Source organism: Juglans microcarpa x Juglans regia, chromosome 1S, assembly GCF_004785595.1.
Source record: "Juglans microcarpa x Juglans regia isolate MS1-56 chromosome 1S, Jm3101_v1.0, whole genome shotgun sequence".
NCBI classification, from domain to species: Eukaryota; Viridiplantae; Streptophyta; class Magnoliopsida; order Fagales; family Juglandaceae; genus Juglans; species Juglans microcarpa x Juglans regia.
Window position 1 is genome coordinate 19682173 of NC_054595.1, and position 27743 is coordinate 19709915.

The window sequence follows — 27743 nt, forward strand, 5'->3', positions numbered from 1 at the left end:
AAATAATTTAATTTTTTCAAATTTTAAAAGAATAATAATATTAAAAATAATATTTTATTCAACTCACTTAAAATTATCTCAATTCATCTCTGAATCTAAACAGGGCCTGGATAGAGATGGAGGATGGGCTCACATCATTTGGGCCGAGACCCAAATAAGATCCAGTTTAAAAATCCATAGTCCCACCACCAGGCCCAGAGCAAAGCAAACATGTTCGAGCATTCGCACGTGTGCATAGCCGTCTATCCGGGAGGAGGAGAGTCAGAGGAGAGAGAATAACAACAACAACAATTAATAATAATAATAATCATTTTGTTCTGGTTTACAAGCGAAGAAACGCAAGGCTGGTCCTCCTGCTTCTTCTCTTCGTTGGTTTTTTGTTTTGTTTAAAGAAAGAAATGATTCGCTACCCATCAAGAACCTTCTCTCTATTATTCTTTTTCTGCGTCTTCCTCTCCGTTTTATTATAGAAACAAACTGCGCGAGATAAAATCGTATTAAGCCTTTTTGAATCTATGGAGCAGCTCGTCAACTTTATCATTCGGCCACCCAGGTAACAGAACCAACACATCCAATCATCTTTTTTCTCCTCCTTTCTGATATAGTTTTGGTGATTTTGTTCTTTAAGTTGTAGATGGGGTTTCTTTTCTTTCTTCTTTTTCTTCTCGTTCCGTCTGGTTGAGGTGAAAAGGTAGGAAAGTAAATTGAAGATGTCTGGTTGGGTACTTGGGTATGGGACGCTAGGGTAAACGAAACCCTGCACACAACTTAGCCCGATTCAACTATATGGAACTGTCCCAGACAATTGAATTTGCACCCTTCTTTCTTGTAAGACTTATTTTCTATGTATGTGTGGAAGGCAGCAAAACAAGCATAGGATTTCACTTTTTTTTTTCTATGTATCTATTTACGTGTGTAATACTCGGAATTTATTAGAGCTTTTGTGTTGAAAATTTGTGGAAAAAAGGAAACTTTTTTTTATCAGTAAACTTGTTGTGGTACATACTAGAATGGACACGTTTCCTACTGTGATGCACTAAAAAGAAGCACAATTTTGGCAATAATTTGAGTTATACATAATGCTGCATCTATATGATAATATTATAGTTACATGAACTTCTGTAAGGGTATCTTAAGTATATTAGGACCGTAATTATGCAACCTCTGGTTAACCTAAGCGAGCTGGTTGTCTTTTTTTGCTTAACGTTTTAAACTATGCTTCAACTAGTTTAAATGATCACAAGTCTTTCCATCTTGGGCTGCAGAGCTGAATATGACCCGAAAGACGATTTATTAGATCAAGAGTTCATGCTGAAAGGGAAATGGTATCAAAGGAAGGATCTGGAGGTAAGGATCCAGTCTTATTTTACCTCTTGATCTTCAACCATAGTCACCAGTAAGATCCAAACTTGTTCATGAAATAGAAAGAAAAAATCCGTTGAAGCCAGGAAATTCAAACTTGTATGCTCCTATTGTAATATGGTGTATGCTTATATGTTAGGATTGCTTGTTTATGACCTTTCCGAGAAAGGTTAGCTAAATTGAATTTGCATGAAACTGTATAAATAGATGATTCTTTTACTTAGCAAGGTTTAGTTAATATCCTGAATTTAATATGAGAGGGTGAAGAACGAAATCCCATACTGCCTGGTAGGAGGAGTCCTTTTTTTTTATTATTTTTTTATATAAACGATTGTATTAATAAGAATAGGCATAACCCAAATACACAAGATGATATACAAGAGGTAACACCCATCTGGAAAGAAGAAATGGAAACAAGAAAGTCATGAAAACCAAGGCCATTAAAATCTACAGCTATGGCCCATAGAAATAAAGTTCTAACAAACATTGATCTAAGTTCCTCTAATGAGCGCTCCTTGTTTTCGAACGTCCGGTCATTTTGCTCATGCCATAAGCACCACAAGATACAAATAGGAACCATCTTCCACATGGCTGTGATTTGTGGAATACCTCCTAAATTTGTCCAACTGCAACATGAACTAGTCATTTCTAAGTATAAGTCCAGATGTTTGCTTGGGCCTTTTCTGGTCAGTACACCCCACAATACTATTAAGTCAATAACTTGATTAAGGAAAATGTTTTTTTATGGTTGGACCATGTGTTTACTTATATATAAAAAAGTGGGTTGACCTTGTGTATTGTATCAGTTTTCTTGTGTGGAAGCAGAAGAAAAGGATGGGGCCTTTTTTCCCTTACGATTGTGTTGCCCTTTAAATACCTACACTCCATGGGTCAATAGATAATCATATGGTGAGGTAGGGATAAATCCAAAATAAAATGAAACCTTTTGCAAGCCTTCTCTAGTAATGGTTAGCCTTGAAGGCCTACACAATTAAACTCCTTGCTAATTATACTTGCTATAAGCACCCTATTAAAGCCTAGAGTTTTGTTGTTTTTTTTTAATAATTTTTTTTTACTATATCCATTACATCCTTTGTTGAGTTTTGAGAATTACATGCTATTGTAAGTTTTCCATTTATAGGGCTTTGAAATTTTGCAGGTTAAAAACAGTCGGGGGGATGTTCTTCAATGCAGTCATTATGTGCCTATCGTTAGTCCCGAAGGAAAGCCTCTGCCCTGTGTGATTTACTGCCATGGGAACAGGTGAATCTGTGACTGGAGAATAATGGCTGCTGACAGCGATTTAAATATTTTTCATTCAATTCTAAATTCTTCAGTTCTTGTTGGCATTTCAGACTTTAAAAACATGACATTTTAATTGCAATTGAAAAAACACCTATCTTCAGTTTGCCCCTTGTGGGTGGAAATGAAATTTACAATGCAATTGGCAAAAATCAATCCTTTAAATGGCAAAACTTTTCACTAAATCATTGGGAATATTGGATTGTTTGTATCAGTTCCAAAAAAGCCGTTACTTTGTTTGCATCCTCTTATTATTTATAGTTAAGAGTACAATATGTATATGAACTCTACATGCAAGAATACATCTATAATGGCATAATGGGTGTTGTATTTGGGATCATTTCTAAAAGGTTATTACCTTTTATCTTCCCACTTTTCTCTGACCACAATATTTTGCAAACCTCTTGTGTGATTGGTGGTCACTTTGACATGCCCCCTATGGTCTGAAGGAATGACAGTTTACTTTCTTGGATCACCTGTGCTACCACTTGAATTACTATTTCAGAAACATGATTGGTGCTTCACACATGACAGACACATTGCTGGATAGCCAAAAGGATCTCTTTCTGCAACTATAAGATTTTAACTTTATTTTAATAAAATCGCTGCAGCTTTCTTGGTACCATTCTTGGGACCATTGGACAATTGACCACAAATATGTCTTCCTTGCTCTCTTCAGTATTAAACTCAGAACTTTCTAGCTATGTTATCATCTCTTTGGATAAAGCTCTTGCCTGTGGTGCATTATATTTTATACCATTTCATTAATTTATTGAAATTGACTGACAATACATTGTCTTGGCAGTGGGTGCAGGGCTGATGCGAGTGAAGCTGCAATAATTTTGCTGCCTTCAAACATTACAGTTTTCACTCTTGATTTCTCTGGATCTGGACTCTCTGGAGGAGAGCATGTCACCCTGGGGTGGAATGAAGTAAGTTGGATTAGCAACTAGTATGAAGAAACTTATTCATAAAAAAAAAGTCTAGTATGAAGAAATTTTCTATCCAGATAAATTTACCAATATATACTCTTATTTATGTTCAATCCACATTTTCTCCATTTATGCCTTAATTGGCATCAACCTTCACTCCCTCCCTCTTCCTTGCCCAATTCCCCAGCAGATTGCTTTAGGGAATTGAATACTTGTCTCTAGTTTATTGAGAAATTGAGAAACTAAAAACTATAGATTAATTAATTTTTAAATACACCTGCTTCTATTCATGCAGGGTCTCATTTGCACATGAGTCTTTTCAGTATCTTTTTGTGCTTATTATCAATAAGTCCAATATCTTTTAAATCTTTCAGTTAAACGCATTTTGCTGGCAATATCATATCAGAAAAGGACTTTCATAGTATCTCTTAAGTCAGCCACACAGATTGCATGTTGGATAACTCCACTCAACTAGACCTTTACGGCTATAGAAGTGTTGTTCCTATCTAATTGGGATTGACTTTATTGAAAGCATATTCTGCATTATATTTTTGTGATCGACCTTTCTTACTACTTTTACCTATGCCCTTCTTTTAGTTCTTTTACTCCTTCAATTTAATTAAATGCATTGGTGCATCTGTATGTCTTTCTTGCACATGGCTAAACTATCTGGTATAACTTCTGCCACCCTTTTACACATATGGCAATGCAACCTCTTTTTTCTTTTCTTTTTTGTTAATCATTATTACCTATCCTGAATATTTATATGAGTTCTCATACTTATTCACCAGCATTGCCATTTTTCATCTTGTAACTGCCATCTGATGTTGTGTACTGTTTTTCAGAAGGATGATCTTAGGGCTGTGGTTGAATATCTGCGGGAAGATGGAAATGTCTCTTTGATAGGCTTTTGGGGCCGCTCGATGGGTGCTGTTACGAGGTTTTTTCCATTTACTTGCTGTCTTCCTTCAATTTGTGTGCACAACATGTAGAACATAGAAGTCCTCTTTACTTGATTATTGGAGTCTCTTGTTACAAGAACAAGCATGTGTGGTTGAGATGCACCAATTTATTGGACTTACCTTTTGATTTTATGTAGATTACTTGTACCTGATTTGAATCTTTTTGACTTTTGTTTTTCATTCATATAAAAGCCCCTCACCAAAGGTGACCCAGAAATCTCCAACAAGTTGCGCAGCCAATGCTCTTTTCGTTGAATCGACGACACCCACCCATGTCGGAGGGAACCGGTGTACCTATTTAGGCATCTTGCGGGTCGACACATAACTTTGGGCAAGGTGGTGACAACATCAATAGTGCTGTGGAGGAGACAAGAGTTTTAGGAACTGGTGTGGAGGAAGGGATGGGGTTGTCATTGGTGCCTTGCGAGGGGAAAATTTTAGGGCGTGGTCCACAGTTTGAAGCGGAGTCTACAGAAGATGTCCCCCAGATATCTCTCCCACTGATTAGCAATATAGCTGATTCATCATCAAATTGGGTTTTGGACAAGGTAAATGAGATACAACAATGTGTGGGGATTACCTGTGAAGGATTCGAGGACCGATTCACAGCACTACTCATTGCAATAGAGGCGGGTCATGTACTTGGCACAAAATCAAGATCTAAGAAGAGCAGAGAGCTAAAGCGTCTTACTTGGGCAATAAACTATGATGATAAGGGAGGTAGTTCAAGTCGAGAGAGGACTAGAGGGAAGATAGAACCAATTGTATATTGTTTGTAGGACCGGTGTGTTGGGAAATTTACAGTGGCTTGGTATATGGGCAAAATCTGGTTTGGTGGGATAGGCATTGGTGCATTGGTGGTGGTTTGGGGCAAGCGCATTTTTGGGCTTTGGCTAGGGCTTTGTTAGGTTCATTTTCCTAGATGGGTTTGTTGTTGGGCTAGGACTTTGTTGGGTTTATTGTTCCTTGTATTTTTTTTGCATCCCAACTAGGTGTTTTCTCTTGTATACATCCAGTGTACTTGGCTATGCCTATTGGTATTAATAAATTTTTACTTATCAAATTTTTTTTTTTAGGCACTCCTAGTTTTGTTTTAGCTGGGAAACTTAAAGCCCTGAAAAATGACATGAGAAAATGGAATATGGAAGTTTGTGGGAACATCAATGACCAGTGGAACATTCTGTTTCAGGAGCTGCAGCGTTTTGATGAAAAAGAGGACGATGGGGCCCTCTCAGTTGAAGACAAGGCAAGGAAATTGGTTGTTTTAACTGAGCTGGAAAAAATTCTTGGAGACAGAAATCTCGGGCTCTTTGGTTGAAGGAAGGGGACAAGAGTACAAAATTTTTCCACAGAGTAGCTAATTCCCACTGAAGAAATAACACTATGAGGTTCTTCATTCGGAAGGTAGGATTCTTACAGACAGAGTCGATATTAAGGATCACATTGTTCACTTCTATGATAAGCTTCTCACGGAGCAATACCATTGGAGGCCTAAGATTGATGGATTGGTTTTTGATTCGATTGATCAGTCAAGCGTGGCTTGGTTGGAGGAGATCATTTCAAGAGGATGAGGTGCTTAGTGTGTTAAAAGGGATGGACAAAGACAAAGCACCGAGCCCAAATGGCTTCGCAATGGCTTTCTTTTAGGCTTGTTGGGACATTGTCAGGGAGGACTTCATAAAGGTTTTTCTTGAATTTCACTCATTAATGAAATTTGTGAAAAGTCTTAACACTTCATTCATTGCCCTTATACCAAAAGAGCCAGGTCGGTGGAGGTGAAAGACTTCCGTCCTATACATTAGGTGAGTGGGGTATAAAGTCACAAAATGCTTTCGTTAAGGGAAGACAAGTCCTCGACTCGGTCCTCGACTCCTCATTGCTAACGAATGCTTGGAGAGTAGATTTAGAGCCAGCACCCTAGGTATTCTATGTAAACTGGATATGAAGAAGGCTTTTAATCATGTTAACTGGGACTTTTTGGTGTATTTACTTGGGAGGTATGGTTTTGGGGAGAGATGGTGTCAGTGGATGAAACATTGCATAACAACCGTCAGATTCTTGCTTTTGGGTAGTGGCACTCCGGAAGTTTTCTTTAATAGCTCTCAGGGCTTGAGACAAGGGGATCCTTTATCTCCTCTCCTTATGGATGTTTTGAGTAGAATGTTGAAGGTGGTGGTGGATAGGGGCTTTATCTTGGATTTCTCAATGGGTGGTTCATCGCATGGTAGCTTAACTGTCCCTCACCTCCTCTTTGCTGATGACACATTGATTCTTTTTTAGCCGGATCCCAACCAGATTCGTTCCTTAAGGGCTTTTTTGCTTTGCTTTAAAGCTGCCTCTGGGCTTAAGGTGAATTTATTGAAATCTGAAATGGTTCATGTTGGCTTGGTTAATAATTTAAACGATTTGGCTGCCAACTTGGGCTGCAAGGTTTCATCCTTGCTTATGAAGTACCTCGGTCTCCCTTTGGGGGCTCCTCATACATCCAAAGCAATGTGGGATGGGATTGTTGAAAAGATCGAATGTAGATTGGCTGGTTGGAAGAGGATTTACTTGTCCAAAGGTGGTAAAATCACCTTAATCAAGAGCACATTATCCAATCTTCCAACATACTTCCTATCTTTGTTTCCTTTGCCTGCAGGGGTGGCGAATAGACTGGGAAAGATTTTTCGCGATTTCTTGTGGGGAGGTTTAGAGGATGAGAAAAAATTCCATTTGATTAAGTGGGATAAGATCTGTTCCCCTTTATCTTGTGGTGGGTTGGGGATTAGAAAATTGAGAACCTTCAATGCACTATTAGGAAAATGGTTATGGCGGTATCATCGGAAAGGGGATGCTCTTTGGAGGAATGTCATCGATGTATATATGGGAGTATTTGGGGAGGTTGGTGCTCTAATGAAATAAGAGGGGATTATGGCCTGGGTGTTTGGAAATTTATCCGCAATGGTTGGGAAGATTTCTTCAGTAATTTCAGATTTGAGGTGGGAAGGGGAACACGAATTAGATTTTGGCATGATATTTGGTGCGGTGATGTTGCCTTGAAGATCGCTTTTCTCTCTCTTTATAGGATTGTGTTGGATAAGGACAATTCAGTGGCTGACAACATGGACATTTCTACTGATTCTTTTCAGTGGTTTGTGAGGTTTATTAGACCTGCCTAGGATTGGGAGGTGGGGGATATTATTGAATTTTACAGAGCGTTATACACGTTGAATTTAACGGCTGGAGGGAAGGACATGTTGCTTTGGATACCTGCGGGGAATAAGAACTTCTTGGTCAGATCCTATTATAAGGTTATGTTGATCCATTCTTCCATTACCTTCCCTTGGTAGTGCATTTGGAGGAGTAATGTTCCTCACAAGGTTGCTTTCTTCGGCTGGCTGGCTGGCATCCAATGGGAAAATGTTGACTACCAACAATCTAAGTAAGTGTGGCCTCTATATAATAGATTGGTGTTTCATGTGCAAAAGTAATGGGAAATCGGCATAGCATCTCCTTCTTCACTGTGAAGTAGTCAAGGCTTTATAGGATGAAATCTTCACGAGGCTCAGTATGGCATGGGTAATGCCTAGGAGGGTGATAGATTTATTGGCATGTTGGAGAGGAATTCGGGGGCAATCATCACATTGCGGATATTTGGAAGATGGTGCCTCTATGTTTAATGTGGTGTACTTGGAACAAGAGGAACGGTCGTTGTTTTGACAATAGGGAACGCTCATTGGAAGGGTTTAGGGACTTTTTCTTTTATACATTATTGTTTTGGGCTTCAGCTATTGTATTGAATGGGATGAGTTTTAATGAGTTTTATGCTGTTTTTCACAGTGCTTAGCTTGTAATTAGGTTCATCTCCTGTGTACTTGGGCCTTGCCTAATTATGTAGTTTAATAAATTCTTCTACTTATAAAAAAAACTTTCCCCGCTTTTGAATTTTTCTAAGAATAGTAACTATCAAAAAGCAATATTTTCTACGAATAGTTTCTAATTTGCATTCTAATTTGCATTTGAAGCATATCCAAATATTTTGGAATTACATTTTTACCAGAAGATTTTAATTTTCCCCGAGAAATGTTGATTTTATCATTCAATGTCCGGGGTGGGACAGTTCCTTGCATTATAGTTTTCATAAGCTCCTCCTTGGGAGAATGATTGATACATATACATTTTTTTATAAGCATGATCTTTGCATACATACTATCTTAAGTTCATGGATTTTATTTTAAGGCACTGTTGCTGTCATTCTGAATAATTATTGATAGTTCTTTAGCTTTACTGTTTGCTGTGTAAGTTAGGTCATCTGTTTTTTTTTTATCTGCCATTGACAGTACAAACTTGTTTTTTACAGCCTAATGTATGGAGCTGAGGATCCTTCAATTGCTGGAATGGTCCTTGATAGTCCCTTCGCTGATTTGGTTGACTTGATGATGGAATTGGTAGATACCTACAAGATCCGTTTACCCAAGTTCACTGTAAGTAAATTCATCAAGGAAACAATTAGATACTCATAGTTTGAGGCAGAAATGTCAAGCCTGTTCTCTGCTTGGTTTGAGGCGAGGGTGGTTATGACGTGTCTTTATGATCAATTCCTGGTTTATTGCGTTACATGTACACAGCAAAGTTTGTAAAAAATTGGCGGAATTTAATGTTGTCTTTAGTGGGTCTGGGTTGATCTGAAATGGTGAAATTTACTACTAGATTCGGTCAAATTCTTGATTACTCTGGATGAACTTGGAAATTTCTTTTTCAATACAGTGTTCCTCTAAGCTATTGCTATAGATTTCCATGGAATCAGTTTTCACGATTTCCTTGTATCTGTCTTTAACTCCTAATTAGGTATCTTCTTTTGTATACGCCCTGTGAACTTGAGTTACGCCTTTTCCTAGCATAGGTTTTTTTTTTTTTTTTAATGTATAGAAAAAATCTTGGTTACTTGCGAACAAAAAGTTTTATATAGAGTAAATTGTTTCCATTAAACTCCTTGGGAAATGATCATAACTTTATGAAATTTGCTATCAAAATTCAGTCTTGAAGCCTTTAGGTTTCTGAGATCACACTACATATATATTCCCTTAAATGGGGATTAAATTCTAAATATGCTTAAGGCAGTCACTCATAAACATTTTTGAGTTGTTCAAGACGTGCAGTTAATGTCTTTTTTCTGATTGAATGGTTGCTGTATTTGCTGTACTTAATCATTGATTTCACCATGAATTCTTTGATTTTGGCCATTTATTTTTATTATGATTGAGGCACAATTCCATAAATGTTTCTAGGGAATGTCATCACCTTTATCTTTTCTCTCTTTGCTAATTCTAGGTGAAGTTTGCGATCCAATACATGCGAAAAGTTATTCAGAAAAAGGCGAAGTTTGACATAATGGACCTGAACACCATTAAGGTTTAGTCACATCAACCAAGTTGCTTCTATCTCTCGGGTTGTATTTCTTGCTGATTACATTGATAAAATGTTGTGAATTTATGATTATTGTTTCATATGATTTTGCTCATAATGTACAAGAAAGTTTCAGGATAGTTGCCCTACTTGGTTAAAGACAACTTATTTATTTTTAATTTTGATTGATCAAGTTTCACATGTACAAAATAAATTACTCTATCAAAGTGGAAACACTATGATATATTCGAGGTTTATAATATACATTGACTGAATTGAGATTGTAGTTCTAATTCATTTATGAACTTATGCTGTATTTAGTTGTTAATGACCTAACTGTTAATTAAAAATCTGTCTAAAACATAGCCAAATCTGACTATACAGAAATTATCAAATAATTTCACCCATGAGACAAATTTGGACCAGTTTAGGGTGATGATAATGAAAAAATTTTCCTGCATCACCTTCCCCCATCTCCTTCTATCCTCCCCTTTTTCTTGGCTGCATGAGAACCCATGAATGCATGTACTCCACAATTCTGCTTTAAAGGTGTATCTGATACTGAACCAAGTCTGGTAGACACTGCAGCAATGATTGACCAGTAATAAGTTCAGTTGCAATGGGTCATACATTATGGGTTCCAACTTAGGTACTTTATATGGAGTTGTTTGTTTTCTTTAAATGCCACAAGACCTAAATAGGAAAGGGTTTTGCTTTTGAGAAGTGGACATTTTCCCGCATTGGAGGCTACACATAGGCAATGCAATGCCTTCATAAGCAGTGCCATATATGTGGCGGTTGTCACCTAATGGTTATAAGCACTTGTTTATGCATGATAACTTCCAGACCCTGTCCATGTTTCTCGTCAGTTGGGCTTCCTCATCCTTTAATTTTTGGACACAAGTTTCAAGAAGAGTAATAAATGAACAATGAAGAGATTGGAGTCAAGAAAATGAGATTGGGTTAGTGGGATCTTAGTTTTATCCTTTGAAAAACTCTTGGACTTGGCCTGCTATTGCTCTTGTGGTTGTATAACTAATTTATATTCTTTAATTTGGTCATGCATAAATGTTGAAATTGGGAAGTCAATTAATCTTGTAGGGAATGCAAAGTATTTAAGAAGTAGATGTGAGGATAAGTTCACAAATTCATGATGTTAAAAAAATGGAATGACTTTTCATGTTATCCTTTTCAGTGCTTATTTATTGTTGTTTACCCTGCTCCACTGTTGCTTTTTACTATAGGTGGCAAATTCTTGCTTTGTTCCAGTTTTACTAGGGCATGCCATTGATGATGATTTCATACGCCCCCACCACTCGGATCGTATATTTGAGGCTTATATGGTAATTATCACTCCTCCTGAATTCACTGCATATGCTCCACATCTGTCTTCTCAAATTTCTTAGCATGAGATATGCCTGTTGGAGCTCCCTTTTGTTTGTTGGCATCTCTACCTTCCCATTCAATCCATTGTTTGCTATGTGAGGCTCGTCTTTTAATGAGTGCTTTTTTTGCAGGGAGACAAAAACATTATCAGATTTGAGGGTGACCATAATTCTCCACGCCCTCAATTCTACTTTGATTCTATAAATATATTTTTCCACAATGTTTTGCAACCTCCAGAGGATGAAGTAGCTGAAGCCTTTTTTGATCCTATGGATGATTACTTTGGTAAGGTAAACACCAATAGATCTGGTTGTATTTTTTCTGTTATTCAAACAGCCAGCTTTCATAATGACAACCCTTCACAATGGTTGCTATACCCTCAGGGTGGTTGGAGAAATGTTCATGAAGTAGGTAATGACCATGGATCTTCAGCTACATCTAAAGGCAAGACTCAAGTACCTAGTCTCTCTTTTGCTCTCAAATACGGATATCTTTCACGTTCATTATTCAGCAACCGCTCCTTTCTTGTATCTCATTGATTTCTATAAGTTGCAGAGCCAGCAACAAGCAGTACAGCAGATGCCATTACAAAACTCCGTACTAGAAGACCTATGAGTAGGACAGAGGTTAGTGATTGATTGGTTTTCTTTTGGTGCTTAGATGTCAAATCAATACCCAATACAGAAGGTTGACCGGAAAACCACTTACCACTTTGTTCAAACCAGTTAGATTCAAATTTAGAGTAACTCAACAGTAGTGTTTGTTGGTTGCCAAATGTTTAGGGAACAATTTTCAGGATCCCCATCCGCCCAACTCTCTCTCTCTCTCTCTCTACCGATGCATTTGCTCATCGCACACACAGAGGAAATTGGGTGGACAAAATAATTAGATTGACATATTTTCCTCTTTTCAGGGAATGGGATTCTGGGATTGACTTGACTGACCCCAAAATATATGATGCTTTTGATGCTTCAGCCTTATTGACTTGAATGTTGTTTTGTAGTGCGTCTGTTCATTGTTTCTTTTACTTGACTCAGGTTCCTTCTAAGGATGATCAATCGGAAGATGTGGTATTTTCTTTACATCTCTTGTTTCACTCTTTCTTAGATCCTAAATTTTCTTCGTTTTAGTTTTTCCTTCTACATAATAATTATTGAGCCCCAAGTATGTAGATGATATCCTTAATCAATAATCTTCTACTTATTCGAAACTAAAAGGTGAAGTATTCTTCGTCTGAGTTGTTCCATTTCGGCAAATCATTGAGCCTGTTAGGTCACCAATTCACATGGTGCCAAGTGATCCTCTTGCCTGTCTTAAGAGGAAAAAGAAAATGGCAAGAGAAAAAGGCAGTTTGTCATAATTGTGAAGTGGAAAAAAAAGATATAAACAATGAATACAAATCCATAGTGCAATGATCAGCATCCAAACTCATCTTTGGATGTATACCACACAACCTTCTCCCTATACGTGTATGCTAGAGTTTGATAGCAGAAAGGACCCGCCCTTGTAAAATATTAAATTAAATAATACAACTTGCTTAAGAAAAAATAAGATAAACAGGGATTACAGTTTCATTACAGTGCATGATACTCTGCTGCAGAATGAAAAAATTGATGACGATCTTTGCCCATCATCTTCTGAAATGATTAGCTTTGAATTTTCCAATGGCCACCCATATGGTCCCCATGTTCCAACTACTTCAGATGATGATCAATATGTGGAATACCAGCTAGATGACTTGACAGGTTTTCCATCCAATTCGGAGGAGGAAGAAAGAGTGAGACAAATTATGTGCTTTCACATTGTATACAAAACAATATATTCAATGATATTGTTGCTTTGAGTTTTCTTTTGACTTGTCCGACATTCTCAGATGTTTATGGAAGCAGTGATTGAATCCTTAAAGGACTTGGAAATGAGACACCCTCAGGCAGGAGAATCGCCTGGTGTTAGCTCCAGTTCTATCATGCCTTCACCTAAGGATGACCTGGAGGCTTCTCCTATGGATCATTGTGGACCCTTAAAGACACAACTGATTTCGACTTCAGTCAAGCACTGTGAAAGTTCAAAAACAGAACCCACTTCCACTTCGGTAATCAATGTCCAGAAATTGGCATCTGAGCGTCCATCTCCTGATATAAGTGTATCTGTGGGACCTGTATTTGATGCTCCTTCATCTGGCATGGAAACTGGAAGCACAGGAACTTCTGTACGTAGTGATACTTCAGCAAGCATACAGAGCTCATCTGATGCTGACATGTCAGCCAATACAAAAGCCACATTAACTGTTGAACGGAACCCGGCAAGTCATGTTATGGATGGTTTAATGCGTCGTTGGGATTTCAATTTTTTCCGGAGCCATAATCGATGAGATGAAAAGATATTTCCCTTTTTAGTGCAAAATCTGATGATGGTATTTTCCTCTATAAATTTCTTGCTACATAAAAGAAAGGGAAGAAAGAAATGTGTAGTGCTGTGAATGTGTGTAAGAAGGCTAGAGTATTTTTCCTTGTTCATTTTGTTGTAATGCTCTACATTTATTATTAAAAAAAATAGCAAAATGGTCATGTTTTAATTCATTCAAGGTAAGAAATGATCTTTTCAATTCCAGTATATAAAAATCAACTAGTGGCTACGAACGATGCTATATTATTGTCACATCCTTTTTTGGCAACAAGATCGTAAAAACATGTCAGGAGATTCTGCTCTTGGTTTTCTCGTGCGGGCAGATTCTGATATAACTGTATGATTTCTTCTTTAAATCTGTTTGAAAGTTCATTAAACTACGATCAAACTGAGTTATGCTATCTATAATTGTAGAATACGCAAGTGTTGTGTAGTCGTTTTGAAAAAGAGTATAACTCACTATTAAATAGTTATAGTTATGAATGTGCAACAGAGTCCCTTGGTAACTCCAATTATATAATGTAGTTTGGGTTTGAACTTTGCTATGTTCCTTTTCCTGTTGGAGTCCATTTCTGCTTGTTCGGCTTTTCATCCGATTGCCACTTCTTCTTTTTCTTCTCTCTCCCTCCTTCCTTCCAAAACCGACCCCCCCGACCTCAATCCCCCCATTTTCCCTATCTTCATCATCTACAATATTAAAATTGCATGCTTTTTTGGATGGAGATAAGATTATATAATGAGCGCAACACAGCCAACTTTGATTCAATTATTGGCATAACTTGATATGATTGCATTCCATCCTTATTACTTAGATAAAAAAGAATATCCTGAAACTTTATGTGTACATATTTACAAGGTAATTTTATCTGCAGATTTGAGTTGACATGGATTTGATATCCATATCCAACACACAAAATTTTACAACTCCTCCAGGAACTTCAAAGCAATTTCAACAAGTGATTGGATTGTTGTGCTGTGCCGATTAAGTCCAACATTACCGGAGAAAACATTGAAGCTTTCAAGCTCTGCTGTGGTCTCCAACACATCCTCCAGCACCTTCTCCATTCCCAGATCCTTGAAAATAAGTACATTGGTTACTTTGTCTCTCATCATCCATATCGCCAACTCTATGGCAAACCTCCTTATTCTTGGAATTTTGACTGGTGGACATTGGTGTTTCTTCAGAATCTTGACTAATTCATCAGCCAATTCAGCCTCAGTTATTCCAGCTCTCTCAAACATGATGCTCGACTCCTCAGATGTCATGAATTTGAAAGCATGTGCTGCTAGTCCAAGCATCACTTCCTGTAGTTTGTTCTCTTCTGACATGATTGCCTGAAGCACCTGCAATAGGAGGGGAAAGGGATTCAGATTTTTTCAAGGTACGCATCAAAATTGTAGTGTTGAATGATAAAAGTGAAACTTGTATGGGAAAGAAAATGCAGGATTCATAGTAATTGTGGTAAACACTAACTGTGGATGCTGCTGCTGTTACTCCCTTTAGGTGGTTGAAGACTTCATCACCACTGTAGGTGCATAAATTTCTTAGAATTCTTGCTGCATTTACACGAAGCAATGGAATTTCCAGTGCTCCTACAAGTCTTTCTTGTACATGCAGCTTCAAAATGCGATAGCAATTACTTCTGCTGTCTAAAGCCAGCATTGCTAGTGCTTCTCCCGCAGCAATTCTGACATCATTTTGACTCTCCTGCACTCCCTCTTTAAAGAAAATGTTAAACAACTCTTTAAGAACTCCACCTGTGCCCCCAATCCTCTCGGATGCATCCTCTTCCAGTGCGAGACTAGTTAAAATATCAATGCCAAGTTTTTGCAGCATTTGGTGTGTTTCTCCATACCGAAGAATATCTCTAATGTTGCTGATGGTAAAAACAATCTCGGAAATTTCTCTTCGGAGATGTTTTCCTGTGGCACCCGTTGTGCTTGCCAGCATCTTCACCACTTGCAAGGATCGTTTCACAGTCAGAATCTGAGATGCTGCAACATTTTCATCCTTCAATAGCTTTTCTTCAGTATGAGTAAAATCTATGATCTTTGGTAGGAGACCCCTTGTATTTCCAATCTTTCCACAGTTATCATGATCACGTGCAAGTTTCTTCAAAATGCGAAGTCCTAAATCATTAAAGGTCCAGAATCCGTAATTTGCATGGTCAATGACGATTTTCTTCTCACTGATTTCATCAGCTGTATCATTGCAGCTTCTGTTGGTTTGGAGCAAAGATGATATTGATTCCATCGAACCAGGAATGCCAGCAATCCGAAGGGAGTTCTGCTTTTTGCCTGCTAGACTAGACAATATTTCTGCAGCTGATCGCCTGATCTCTTCATCTTGTGGATCTGTCCAATTCAACATCTCTACTAATCTCTCTATCACAGATAAATTTATCCCTATTTTTTGGAGGGTATCATCAGAAAACCGCTCATTCAATGCAAATTGTCGAAGTATTCTAACTCCGATGAGCTGCTCATCAGGGGAATTTGAATCCAAAAGATCCATACCAAAAGTAACCATATCCATTTTCAAGCCATCAAAAATGCTTCCGTTTACACATCTTGAATAGGCATCATAGAAGAACCTTTTAATGGAGACCATACCTGTCATTCCGAACTCGCACTCCTTATTCACTTCATCCAATAGTCCACAGTAGCTGACCTTCCACTCCCAGAAAGCTTTCTCAATTAGAAACAACATCGCCTCCGCTAATGCCAAGGCATAGAAAATGCTCAGAGCAGATTGCCGATTCCTCTTATCCGTATCTTCTTTTCCAACCTCTCCATAGTTGTGCTTGACGAGCTTCATCAATGAGAGGACAACACAGGCTGTTGCAGATAGAAGTTGGAGCCAATAGAGAAACTTGCTGACATTTCTGGAGAGGAAAACCCATTGAGAAAACGGTAGAAAAGGAACATCTGAACTTGCCCATCTCCTAGTGGGCATTCTTTGGCGATCCCTTAATCCGGGTCTTGCTTCATCATTTGTTTCTATTGAATCTCTTGTGCGTTGACTTCTTTCCCGCAGAACACGCACTGGCTGGAATATTGACTTCAAAGTTCCGATCAGGAAGTGTGAGCTGGACCTCAGAAAACCGTTGATTCCAACATCTGCGATAGACCATGTGGCTTGGTGCTGCCATTCAAGCTCATGGCTCCTGCTGAATATTCTAGTTCCTTCAACCACAAGGATGATGGTGATGAACCAGAAGTCGGTTTTATCCAAAGTGATGGCGAAACCACCCAGAAGAACGACCGTTGCCCAGATGAACCCTAGAGTTCCAAGGCCAGTAGCTGCTTTCTCAAGAACTGCAAGACGGAGAGCAAAGAGAGTAAGCTTCTTTTCCGGTGCACGAACTGCTGGTATTGCCGGAGAAACAGAATCTGCATTGCTGCTGTCTCTCTTCCCAATGCTGCTCTGGGGTGCAAAAATTGTGGTACCCGAGCTGAAAGTTTCGCCGACCTTCTGAGACTCAGCAATCTGCAGATGAATGCTTCCATCACCATGAGCAGAATTTCCACGATTCATTGTTGGCTGGTTCTCCAAACCAGCTTGGAAACTAAACTCTTCCTTTCTTTGAGAAGAACTGGGTTGAATCCTTCGAAAGATTTTGCAGTTGTGGGCTTATAGATTCGAAGTTGTAGAGAGAATTTGTCTGTTTTGGTTTGAGATGTCCCGGAAGGAATGGGAAACTGGTGTTTATAAAGATGAGATGAAAACCAAAATATACTTGGGGCTCACGTTTCGAGTAGCGTAGAAGTCTGTTTGACTCGCTTCCTCGTTGGTGTTTTTCTTGTCGGATCCACGTTTCTTTTCTTTAGAAAAATAATTTCTCAATAATATTTCAAGCAAAAATATATAAACACCATTACTGAAAAATTATTAAAATTATGACACAAATTTCAAATAAAAAAATTTAGTTAATTTCCTTTTAAAAATGCATAAAATTTGTATACTCGCCCTTTTTGACATTATTTTATCTAATTTTAATTCATAATTTTAGTATTATTCACAAATTATTTTATTTTATCTCAATTGTTTAACTAAACGAGGTCTAAAATTGTAGCTAATATTATTCTATTTAAAATTTAAATACCAAATATATCAAACTTATTTTAACTCATCTCAATTCATTATTATAATTTTTTTAAATTTTAATATAAAATATAATAAATAATTTAATTTTTTTTAAATTTTTAAATAATAATAATATTAAAAAATAATATTTTAATAATATCTTATCATTTCAACTCAATTTAATTTAATTCAATTTAATTTAACATTTAAACGCAATGAATCTCGCAAGTGAGTTTTTAGCTTTAACTTCCATAGATGGGTTCAGTGATCACTAGAGTCAAGTTAAAGAAGGCTCAAATGGGCCCCAAAACCCTGCTGTGTTTTAATCTTAGACTGCACGAAAATGGTTCTCATCTAATGCTGTATGGATGTTAAAGTGAGTTGAGTTGAATTGAGTTGTGATGATAAAATATTATTAGAATATTATTTTTTAATATTATTATTATTTTAAAATTTAAAAAAATTAAATTATTTATTATATTTTATATTAAAATTTAAAAAAATTATAATAATAAGTTAAAATAAGTTAAAGTAAATTTGGTAACCAAACACACCTTAATATCAACTGTGTTTAATGTGTGTGTTTCTATCTTTCATTTTTTCTGGTCCAGTCAGACCATACACGTGGCATCGGCCCTGTCGGGTCCCACAGAACAACAACTCATGGCTTCTAGGGACAAAGTTGCTCTTGCGTGCTGTCTTTTGACAAGGATAAAACACGTGCAATACAAAGGATTATCTGGATCTTATTATTAATTAAAAATAAATAAAAATGCCATTGGCTGAGTCTTCAAAGCTTATTAAATTTCATCATAGCTGGCTCATGGTGGCCCAAGCATTTCCTATCCTATCTAATGATTTTTCAATGAAGAAATGATTGACCTAAATGACATATCAACAACTTTTTTAATTGAAAAAAATATAAAAGAAAAATAATTTTGAGAGAAGAAGAAGGTCATCTATTTTACAAATTATTTTCATCTTTTATTCGCATAATTTCATTAAATGAATGTCTTACATATCAATATCGATAAGTAATTTAATATACAAACTCAACTATCTAAATAACAAAATAGTTTAAAATATGAGTAATGCTAGATACAAACGTGAAATGCGTAAGTACTATACAATCATTTTGAAAAAGAGTAAAATTTATTATTAAAAAATTAATTTTTTTTATGTAAATATTGTATTTACTCACGTTTTTTCAAAAAGATTGCACACGTTCACGTACTCACGAGTCCACGACTGTAAATATCATTTCTCTTAAAATATATCAACAAAAAGATGAAGAAAAGCATCTCTCTTTGTTTTATAGTCAATAGAAATAAATATTGGATAACAATATGTACATTACCACTTTAATACTGTAAGAGTAAATATATTTTAGGATCAAAAACAAAATATAACTTTGAATATATGGATATCACATCAATGGTGTTGTGTTACAAATAACATTATTCATTCACCTGAATAAATGAGTGAACACTCCACAGGTGTTGGGAGCTGATTGAACAGTAGGTTCAAAACGTATTGGTATTAAGAGCATAAGTTACTGAGAAATAGATATAATAATGAAAAAAAAACCTGAATAACAACTGCAAACTACCATTTTTTTTTTACTGTCGAACTTTTTTAGCAAGGAATCATGCAGATGGTCGATTCCCCACTTGATGCATTTATCAGGCATTTCTTTTCTAAAATTGGCTCATGAAGAAGCAGCAATGTAAATGCAAATACAGACAGGTACTAAATGTGTATTATAGAAAAATATCACTATATCCAGTTATTGCAACAAATTTCACTGCTCAGGATGTTTTAGTGAATAAAGATCCCTGTTTGGAGTACAATATACAACCTACAGTTATGCAGAACCAAAGAAAATATTAATTTCCTTGCAAAGAATGAGAGCAAAACAAATTGACTTGGAAGTCAATCGATAGCTTTGCCTTCTCCTATCCATGACTATGCGCATCTGCCATATCTTGCTTTCTGCTATGAATCAGAGAGCAAGTACAAGGACAAGAGTGCTCGTGAACCCCATGAAAATGTAAAAATATCAATGCAAATTGCAACTTGTAGCAGCCACTTCACCGATGAATGTTCCACTTTCCAAGCACCTATGCCAGTTCATAATACCGATGGAGTTATGTTGTCGAAGCTGGAGAGTTAATTGTGCAGATCAATCTGGGATCAGGTGTGATTCATTATCCCACAAAATCAGTAAGATAATATCAAGAAGGCAGGAGATCAGCACAAAATGAACATCACGGAATCAAAACCAGTTACCCCCAGGTCCACCTTGTGCTGCAGCAGCTTTCCTTGCCATGTACTGAGGCTTTGGCTGCAGCCCATTAGAGCTTTCAACCCCATCATCTGCACCCGTATCATTATTACAGGTCGGGTTTCTTCTTGGATATGAGCAGTTTGAAACTGTATATTGGGTCCTGCCAGCTGGATTTCTAACCATTCTCCGCTGTTCCAGAGTTTCGGCTGTTGCAGCCACTCCACAGTTGTTGTACCGCAACACTGCACCACCAACTTTCCCAGGCCTTGCAGAAGTTCCTGCAGGGTAGTACATTCATAATCAGAGTTGGTACACTATGTATTAATATAAGCTGAGTATACATGGTCTAAGGTTATGTGAGAACCAGAGGTGGGACAAGAAATGAGAGCAGCAATTTTAAAGTTACAGCTTTGAAGTAGTGAGCTAGCTTATCACAATTGTATTCAAGTACAAACATATTCTTAACTGTATAAATCTGTATGTATCAGTATAAACTACTGAGAAAAAATTAGGAATCAAATCCAACAAAACCTAGTAAATAGGATTATACATAAACACCTTAAATCAGAAGCAGGCAAAGGTGTGGATTCAAGACAGGATTTTTAGGATTATTTAATGCATCTAAGACTTCTGGGTGCACCCTTAAATTTCCCCTTCCAGATTGAGGATTGGAGTTATCAGTTCAACACTTCCATCACCATCATGTCAGCACACATGCTTCTGTAAGATAATTGTATTATAGGCTAAGCTCAGTCCTCTAATATGAATTGATCCTCAAAAGATGTTGAAGAGGATCCATAAACCCGAGTGCAATTTATATCAGATCAAAACTAAGCTGAGTTGAGTTTCAACTGCAAAACGTAAGATGGGAGGCCTATGACAGCTGTATTCCAGCATTATCTACATTTTGTTGCTTGCATATTTAGTAAAACACATCCAAAATATTAAAGAAAAATAAAAACCAACAGAGATGGAAGAAACTCATGTGCAAGTATTTGTCAACCATGGGAGAACAAGAATGAAGAGAATCTTACCAGAATACTTGTTCACACACTTTTATAACACCATTCCACTCAAAAGAGAGAGCAAACAAGGAAATAATTACAAAAAGATGTAAATGATACGCAATAGCTACAGAATACACACCTTGGATACTTTGAGGAACTTGTAGTGGAAGCTGTGTCATAGGAATCCCACAAGTCCGTTCTGTATGTGACTTCTCAATTTCTTTGATGGAACACTTGGAGAGATCATCTGCAACCTCGGCTGAATTTTGTACTGCACTATCTGAATATAATACACATGACCTGCAGGTACAACCCCTTTATCAGACTAGACAAAGCAAAATATGGATAGTAGGCAGCCCCACAGAAGGATTTAGGAGGAAACACGAGAGACACCCTAAAAAGGGATTTTAGCAATGCACCTGGGTAATGATGCATGTTGCCTCTCAGGTGGAGCAACAGGACTGCCTTTTCCATAATGCTCCTCAAGATAAGCAAATTGCTTCTTAAAATGGTCAACAGCACTGCTTGAGGGAAAAAAATATTCAAATTGAACTTAGGACACCGTTGACAAATTAGTGCAAACTTGAAAATATTCTGAGCACAGTATGGTGCCATAGCATCTTTGCATTTGGATTCATTTTGGGGGCCCTGAGTCCCATAATTTTTATCGGTATAAATTTAATTGAATTATGTTCTAGAATCACCAACCAGAAAACAATTTAGCAGAATTCACATTCCATAGTAAATTCAATTTAGAAAAATCAAACAAAGCCAGGATGTTAAAGGCATGTGCATTCAAATTGTAAAAGTAGGACCAAGGTACGTTTAACAATAAACCTTAAGCATAATAAAAAAAAGGCCCAATATCTCAAAATAAGTATGTGATCTAACCGTCATGGCCACAGGCAAGGAAATCAATATGATGGTATGAAATTTGTTTGCAAGACAACAAAATATGGGTCGGGGGTTCATACCAACTTTAGAAAGGAATACCTTGGATACATAAAGCTTGTTGGCTCTGCTCCCTCCAGGTACTCTTTCAGCATCTTTGGATGATACTCCAGAATCTCTTGGTATATAAGCTCTCGTACATCTTCTTTTGTTATCCTTCGTCTCTCAAATTCGAATTCCATCTTTGTAACTGGTTGAGCAGAAGGCTCCCTCTCTACCTTTGCCAAGCCCTCAAAGTATAGATCAGCAAGAGCCTGACAACACGAAACACATTATGCTCTCTAAGAAGGAAAGATGGATTCTAAAGAGCAAGAGAAGAGGCATGGAAATTTTTACCTCTTCGGCAGTAGGTCGATCCTTGGGTTCAAATGCCAGCATTTTTTCTAATAAACGGAGTGCAAGTGGATCTGCATTTGGGAACTTGTGGGAAAAGGGAATGGGTTTCTTCTTCCTCATGCTGCTTAAGTATCTCCGAGCCTTCTCATTGCGTACCTATTTGGGTAATACCAACAGTTAGGTAGATATAATCATTATGGATAAAGACATGCAACAGAACCAATGATGCACAATAACGGATTCAAATCCATGTCAAGAATGAGAAACAAACCCTGGCAATGGCTTCAGCAGATGGCGTTCCCAACAGATCAGTCATCAGATCTAATTGATGAACGACATTTTTTCCAGGAAAAAGAGGTTTTCCAGTCAAAAGTTCCGCAAAGATGCATCCAATGCTCCATGTATCTATTGCTGGTGTATACTGGAAACAAAACACTTTATGCTCAGGAGAGGACATTGAGATTGCAAAATATATAATAGCAATGAAACTATCAGCAGGTAATAATCTATTCATAATATCATTTCAGAAGGAACTACAGGTAAGGTGATTTTCAGGAATTGGTCGAATTGAAAATCCTTGGTATTAGGATTGTAGGGGAAATAAACTATATGGGTAAAACCTTGGCTAAAAAAGCTTGTCAATCATTGAGAGGATAATCAGAAAACTGTGAAGTGCTTTTCATAAACCCTTCAGAGTAATTGCCTCAACAGATGGGAGCTTGAGCCTTAGGTGTTCTTCTCATTGGTTGTTTAAGCGATGATTTCATGGGAGTATAAAGCAAGTTCACTAGTCTTACCAATTTTTCCAACAGCGTGCACAATTTATACCTAATCTTTCCAAACACATGCCATGTACCCAATTTACTAAATACGAACATTTGGTCGAGTTTCTTGTACAATTTACTATAATTACTTTAAATCTATCTCAAATGTGGTTCTTAAAAATGTTCCAGATCATAGCTCTAAAGAAAAAATATGTTCAACAAAGTCCAATCCAGAGTGAAGCAATCCAAATTGTATAACACAAACGTGACTAGTAAGTGAAACATCTTGTAGTTCCGCTTCTTGCTCTAAACATTAAGAAAGAGGCTAAGAAGCCAGGCAAGGCGAGAAGAGGGTGCAAGATAGATAAAAGTGTTATTCATTGGATGGGATGGACATAAAAAAATGTACATGATATGTAGTTCACAAAACTCCCTTGAAAAGGGGAGCAACGAGAATGAAATGATGAAAACAAATTATTGGACAGAAGACTTTAACAATATAAAAGGATGGTAATGACTCCATAATTGCAACAGAAGAAAAATCAGAATCTCTGAGGTAAGATTATGCAGCTTCCAAGCAAAGGCAATGAGGTATAATTCTTGCACCTTTGAAAAAAAGGATCCACACAATTCAGGAGCCCTGTACCAACGTGTTGCAACATAGTCCTGCATCCATGATTTAAAATAATCAATTTGATATAGATATTGGATAAGTACTAGCCCTTGGTGACTAAATACATAATAATTTCCACAAGTCCAATTCCATAAAAATCACAGTAGTTAATTTGTTTTCTTGGGGGAGAAAATTACCGTCCAGAATATAGCAGTGGGTGTATCATTAAAAGCTACCCTTGCAAGACCAAAGTCACAGATTTTGAGTTTGCAGTCAGCATTTGCTAAGATATTTTTGGGTTTTAGATCACGGTGAAAGACATTTGCTACAAGACAATCAAATATTCAAGAGAAAAATATATATCAGTCTTGGAACAATTAGTAACCCTTTGTGGTATATACATTTGCATATGCTATATCGAAAATGTAACCATGTTGGAAACATGTAGCTAGTAAAATCACTACAGTTAAACTATAGGATTATGACCTGTGTGTATATACTTCAAGCCACGAAGAAGTTGATAAAGAAAGAACTGATAATGTTCTCGCGTCAAATCATCATTTGCTTTAATAACCTGGTGTAAATCAGACTCCATGAGTTCAAAAACAACATATATATCTTTGAACTCCCTCCTGGATGGAGGTAAGAGGATGTGCTTGATCTCCACAATGTCAGGATGATGCAGAAGTCGAAGAAGTTTAATCTCACGAAGGATTCGAGTTGCATCAGAGACATGTTCAAAGATTTCATTTATTTTTTTAATCGCGACCTTCTCTCCAGTGTGTGTATCATATGCAGAGCAAACAACGCCATAGCTTCCTTTCCCAATTACTTCCTCAATTCTGTACCTGCTCCCCTCACCATATTCCGTGAAAAAGTCCACATCCACCGATGACTGCATCACCACATTCAATCATACAATTTGATCACCAGCAGAAATAGAAAAATGTAGTTATATGATCTGCAACATAATTTGATTAAAAATATGCCTCTGCTAAACCCAATTTACAACAGTTTGACATATGTACCGCTGACTATAAACATGCCTACTATCAACAAGATTTAACACTGATAGCCCACATAATAGTTTACCTAGAGAGGAAATGGTCAATGAAAAACTATTAATGGTCATCAGACTTAGTATGCAATAACTGATTTGGCATCAGGCATCTATAATACGACACCTACAGTTTAACTTAACTTTCACGCTTGATGTAATGTAAGTATCAGAAGAAATGTCTGCCCCAATATGCTCAACCTCGTCAAATTGATTACTAGAATGCTTCATAAGTGATCTATAAGACAATGTCAGCTGTTTTTCGCCCCTTCTTGGTGAAGGAATTATAACTGTTATAAACTGTGAAACCACAGCAGAACTAGATGACAAGGGAGCACGACTCAGTCAATCACTAAAAGGACATCATTGCTGATTCTCACAATGAGAACAATGCAAGAAATAGAATTTCAAGATCCCATAGTAACTTCAGAACTGACAATTTTGAAAAGGAAGAGAGAGAGGATAAGAACATGATATTAGAGGTTGCTTATTTCCATGGCCCATATAAAAAGGTAAGTAAGATAATGAATCTATAAAAAGGTAACCAAAGTCCAAAAATCTATATATGTAATCCCCTCCTAAACTTGGCTAAAATGCCCTCCTCGAAATTTGCCTTGGAAAAAAAAGAAAAAATTCTCACGCCAGATTTTCAATCCCAAACTAATCCTTAAAAAGAAAACAAGATTAAAAAGTGTAAACCATTCAATTTTCATATGACGAGTAATCTAGTGGGACCTCCCACGAAACTGCAATGGCATAGCATCTGGCATAGAAGCTGAACAATGAACAGTATAGGTTTTTCTGTTCCATCCTCGGGAATCATACCCGCAATATAAAAAGCATCCCGTTAAAAATGGACCATACAAATTAGAATATATTAATGAATTGCATAAGAAAAAAAAAATTCCTGTCGAACGAGAGCGATTTGATTCCATTTAAAATTAGATACAACAAATACAAAAGCATGTCTTGAATCTTCATACTCACTCGATCTTGAACCAATAATACAAGTAAATGTACACAGAAGCTGTAAATTTACCTTTCTTCTCTGGTCACGCTGCATCTTGGCATCAAAGCATTAAAATCCTTTAAAGCAATAAACGAATGGCGCATCTAAGGCCTTGATTTCACACTCAAAACCCACCCAGATCAAACCGAGAGAAATTTCAATGTCCCAGAAACTCGAATCACCTTAATAATTTAAACTGGAACTCTAACGTCTAGATCAACAGGAAAGAAATTAAAAACAACAACAAAAGGTGGTGGTGAGGAAAAACAAAAGAAACAAAAGGTGAAGCCAGAAACGGCAGAAGGAGTCTTAGAGTAAAGATAGAAACTTTTGGGGTTGAACTAACGAATAAAGACTTATTTTCTAGCCAAAACTGAATCTAATGCAGAAGAAAGGAAAAGGAACATTGAACGGCCAATAAACTTGGCGGACGTCTCTAAATGTAGCTGGAGACGAAGAGGCAGCGGATCATACAGAGAAGCGTGAGTCTTTCTAAGACGATTGTCTAACGTAGCTGGATAAAAAATAATAACTTTGGCTGGATCAAAAATGGCGATAATCTCTAACGTCTTGGGAAATATATATATCTATATACATATACACTAAGCATATGTATGTATTGGTATATAGGAGGAAACCAGGTTTCCAGAGCAGAATGGACGTGCTTTTTCTTTTGGTGCTGAAAAGTATAAATAGAAGTGGCAGAATGATTGCGGTTTGTGACAGGAAATTCTGAAAGGCTTTCGGATGATCCCAGACAGAGAGAGATGGAAAATTTCGGGAAAATGTACCCCAAGTTGAAAGCTTTTTGGAGCATAGAGAGAAGGGACGAAATGAAACTTGTTTGATTAGATAAAGACATAAAGTAATCAAAAGCAAAAAAACAAAAAGCAAAACAGAGAAAGAAATTAAGCAGTGGGATCGGGAGAGGCGCATTATCAATTGCCAATTGGGTCTTGGAGAGAGACCTCTTTGCCACGCCCACACATGTTGAACCAATTTTCCATAATTCTCTTTACTTCTTCGTCGTTTTGGTTTTAGTATCGTCAAGTTTTTTTTTTTTTGCGCATCAATTTCACAAGGACCGTACTTCCTGCTTGTTAAATTCTTGACAATTTTCAGAACAATTAGAAAGAAATTCTTTAAAGAGTTCGGCTCGATGCATGATACCATCAAGAAATTTTCTTTAGTCAATATATACGGTGAAATCATCAAAGATTTTGTTAGTCCTTTCTCCGTAACATCTTATCCATTTCCCTATTAGTAAAATATAGTATATTTGTTATGGAAAATAACACTTAAATTTGACCTTTCTTTATTTTAATTTTAATTTTTTTTATTTAATAGTTAAGGAATTAACTATTAATGTATTGATAATTTATATATATTTTTTAAAAGATTTTAAAATGATAACAAAATATAATTAAAAAAAATAGAAATGTCAAGTTGGCCTAGCGGTCACTTGGAGCGAGGCTACTCAAGCGACAGAGTAGCACCTCTTATTTGTTATTCATATCTGACTCTCTAGTTGTTCTGCTTTTTTATATGTATAAAAGCATTGTTTGTAATTTTTGAAAAATGATATTTGTAGTCATAGAGTGCGTAAGTATTATGTATTTTATTTTAAAAAAATGAGTAAATATAAACTCATATGAAAATAATATTTTTTTAATGGTGGATTCTACTCTTTTTTAAAAAGAGTGTGTGACGCTTTAACAACCCATGACTGTATTTAACATTATTCTTATAATTTTCTAACCATGAAATACATTTATTTATTTATTTATTTTGTTAATTTTCCCCCAACCCACAATTTAATTTGTTGGGAATAAATTAATCCAACGATGCTGCTGTTGCAAGAGGAGTCTATATCCATTGAAATTAAACTAATAGC

At 36.8% G+C, this 27743-nt stretch overlaps 3 protein-coding genes across 4 annotated transcripts; 1 reads left to right on the forward strand and 2 right to left on the reverse strand.

Moving 5' to 3' along the window:
* The first annotated feature begins 314 nt into the window (after positions 1-314).
* Positions 315-13911, forward strand: LOC121246781. 2 transcript variants are annotated; one of them, XM_041145061.1, is made up of 14 exons: positions 316-553; positions 1266-1347; positions 2522-2625; positions 3470-3596; positions 4442-4536; positions 8901-9024; positions 9872-9952; positions 11191-11289; positions 11464-11622; positions 11716-11776; positions 11888-11958; positions 12370-12402; positions 12933-13109; positions 13206-13911. In XM_041145061.1, exons 1-14 carry the CDS (start codon positions 516-518, stop codon positions 13701-13703), a joined length of 1749 nt encoding a protein of 582 aa, XP_041000995.1. In that variant the 5' UTR covers positions 316-515; the 3' UTR covers positions 13704-13911. The 2 variants fall into 2 exon arrangements, with proteins under 2 accessions (XP_041000996.1, XP_041000995.1); XM_041145062.1 differs by lacking the exon at positions 11191-11289 and having other exon boundaries at positions 315-553.
* A 569-nt stretch (positions 13912-14480) lies between these two features.
* Positions 14481-17485, reverse strand: LOC121246779. The gene is made up of 2 exons (XM_041145060.1): positions 15213-17485; positions 14481-15082 (listed from the first exon to the last, which is right to left on the reverse strand). Exons 1-2 carry the CDS (start codon positions 17274-17276, stop codon positions 14657-14659), a joined length of 2490 nt encoding a protein of 829 aa, XP_041000994.1. The 5' UTR covers positions 17277-17485; the 3' UTR covers positions 14481-14656.
* A 2085-nt stretch (positions 17486-19570) lies between these two features.
* On the reverse strand, positions 19571-26720 carry LOC121246782 (mitogen-activated protein kinase 15-like). Its single transcript, XM_041145063.1, has 10 exons — positions 25880-26720; positions 24270-24678; positions 23981-24108; positions 23777-23836; positions 22678-22827; positions 22407-22562; positions 22113-22324; positions 21539-21640; positions 21259-21419; positions 19571-20390 (listed from the first exon to the last, which is right to left on the reverse strand). The coding sequence occupies exons 1-10, from the start codon at positions 25901-25903 to the stop codon at positions 20101-20103; spliced, it is 1692 nt and encodes a 563-aa protein (XP_041000997.1). The 5' UTR covers positions 25904-26720; the 3' UTR covers positions 19571-20100.
* Positions 26721-27743: the final 1023 nt, after the last annotated feature.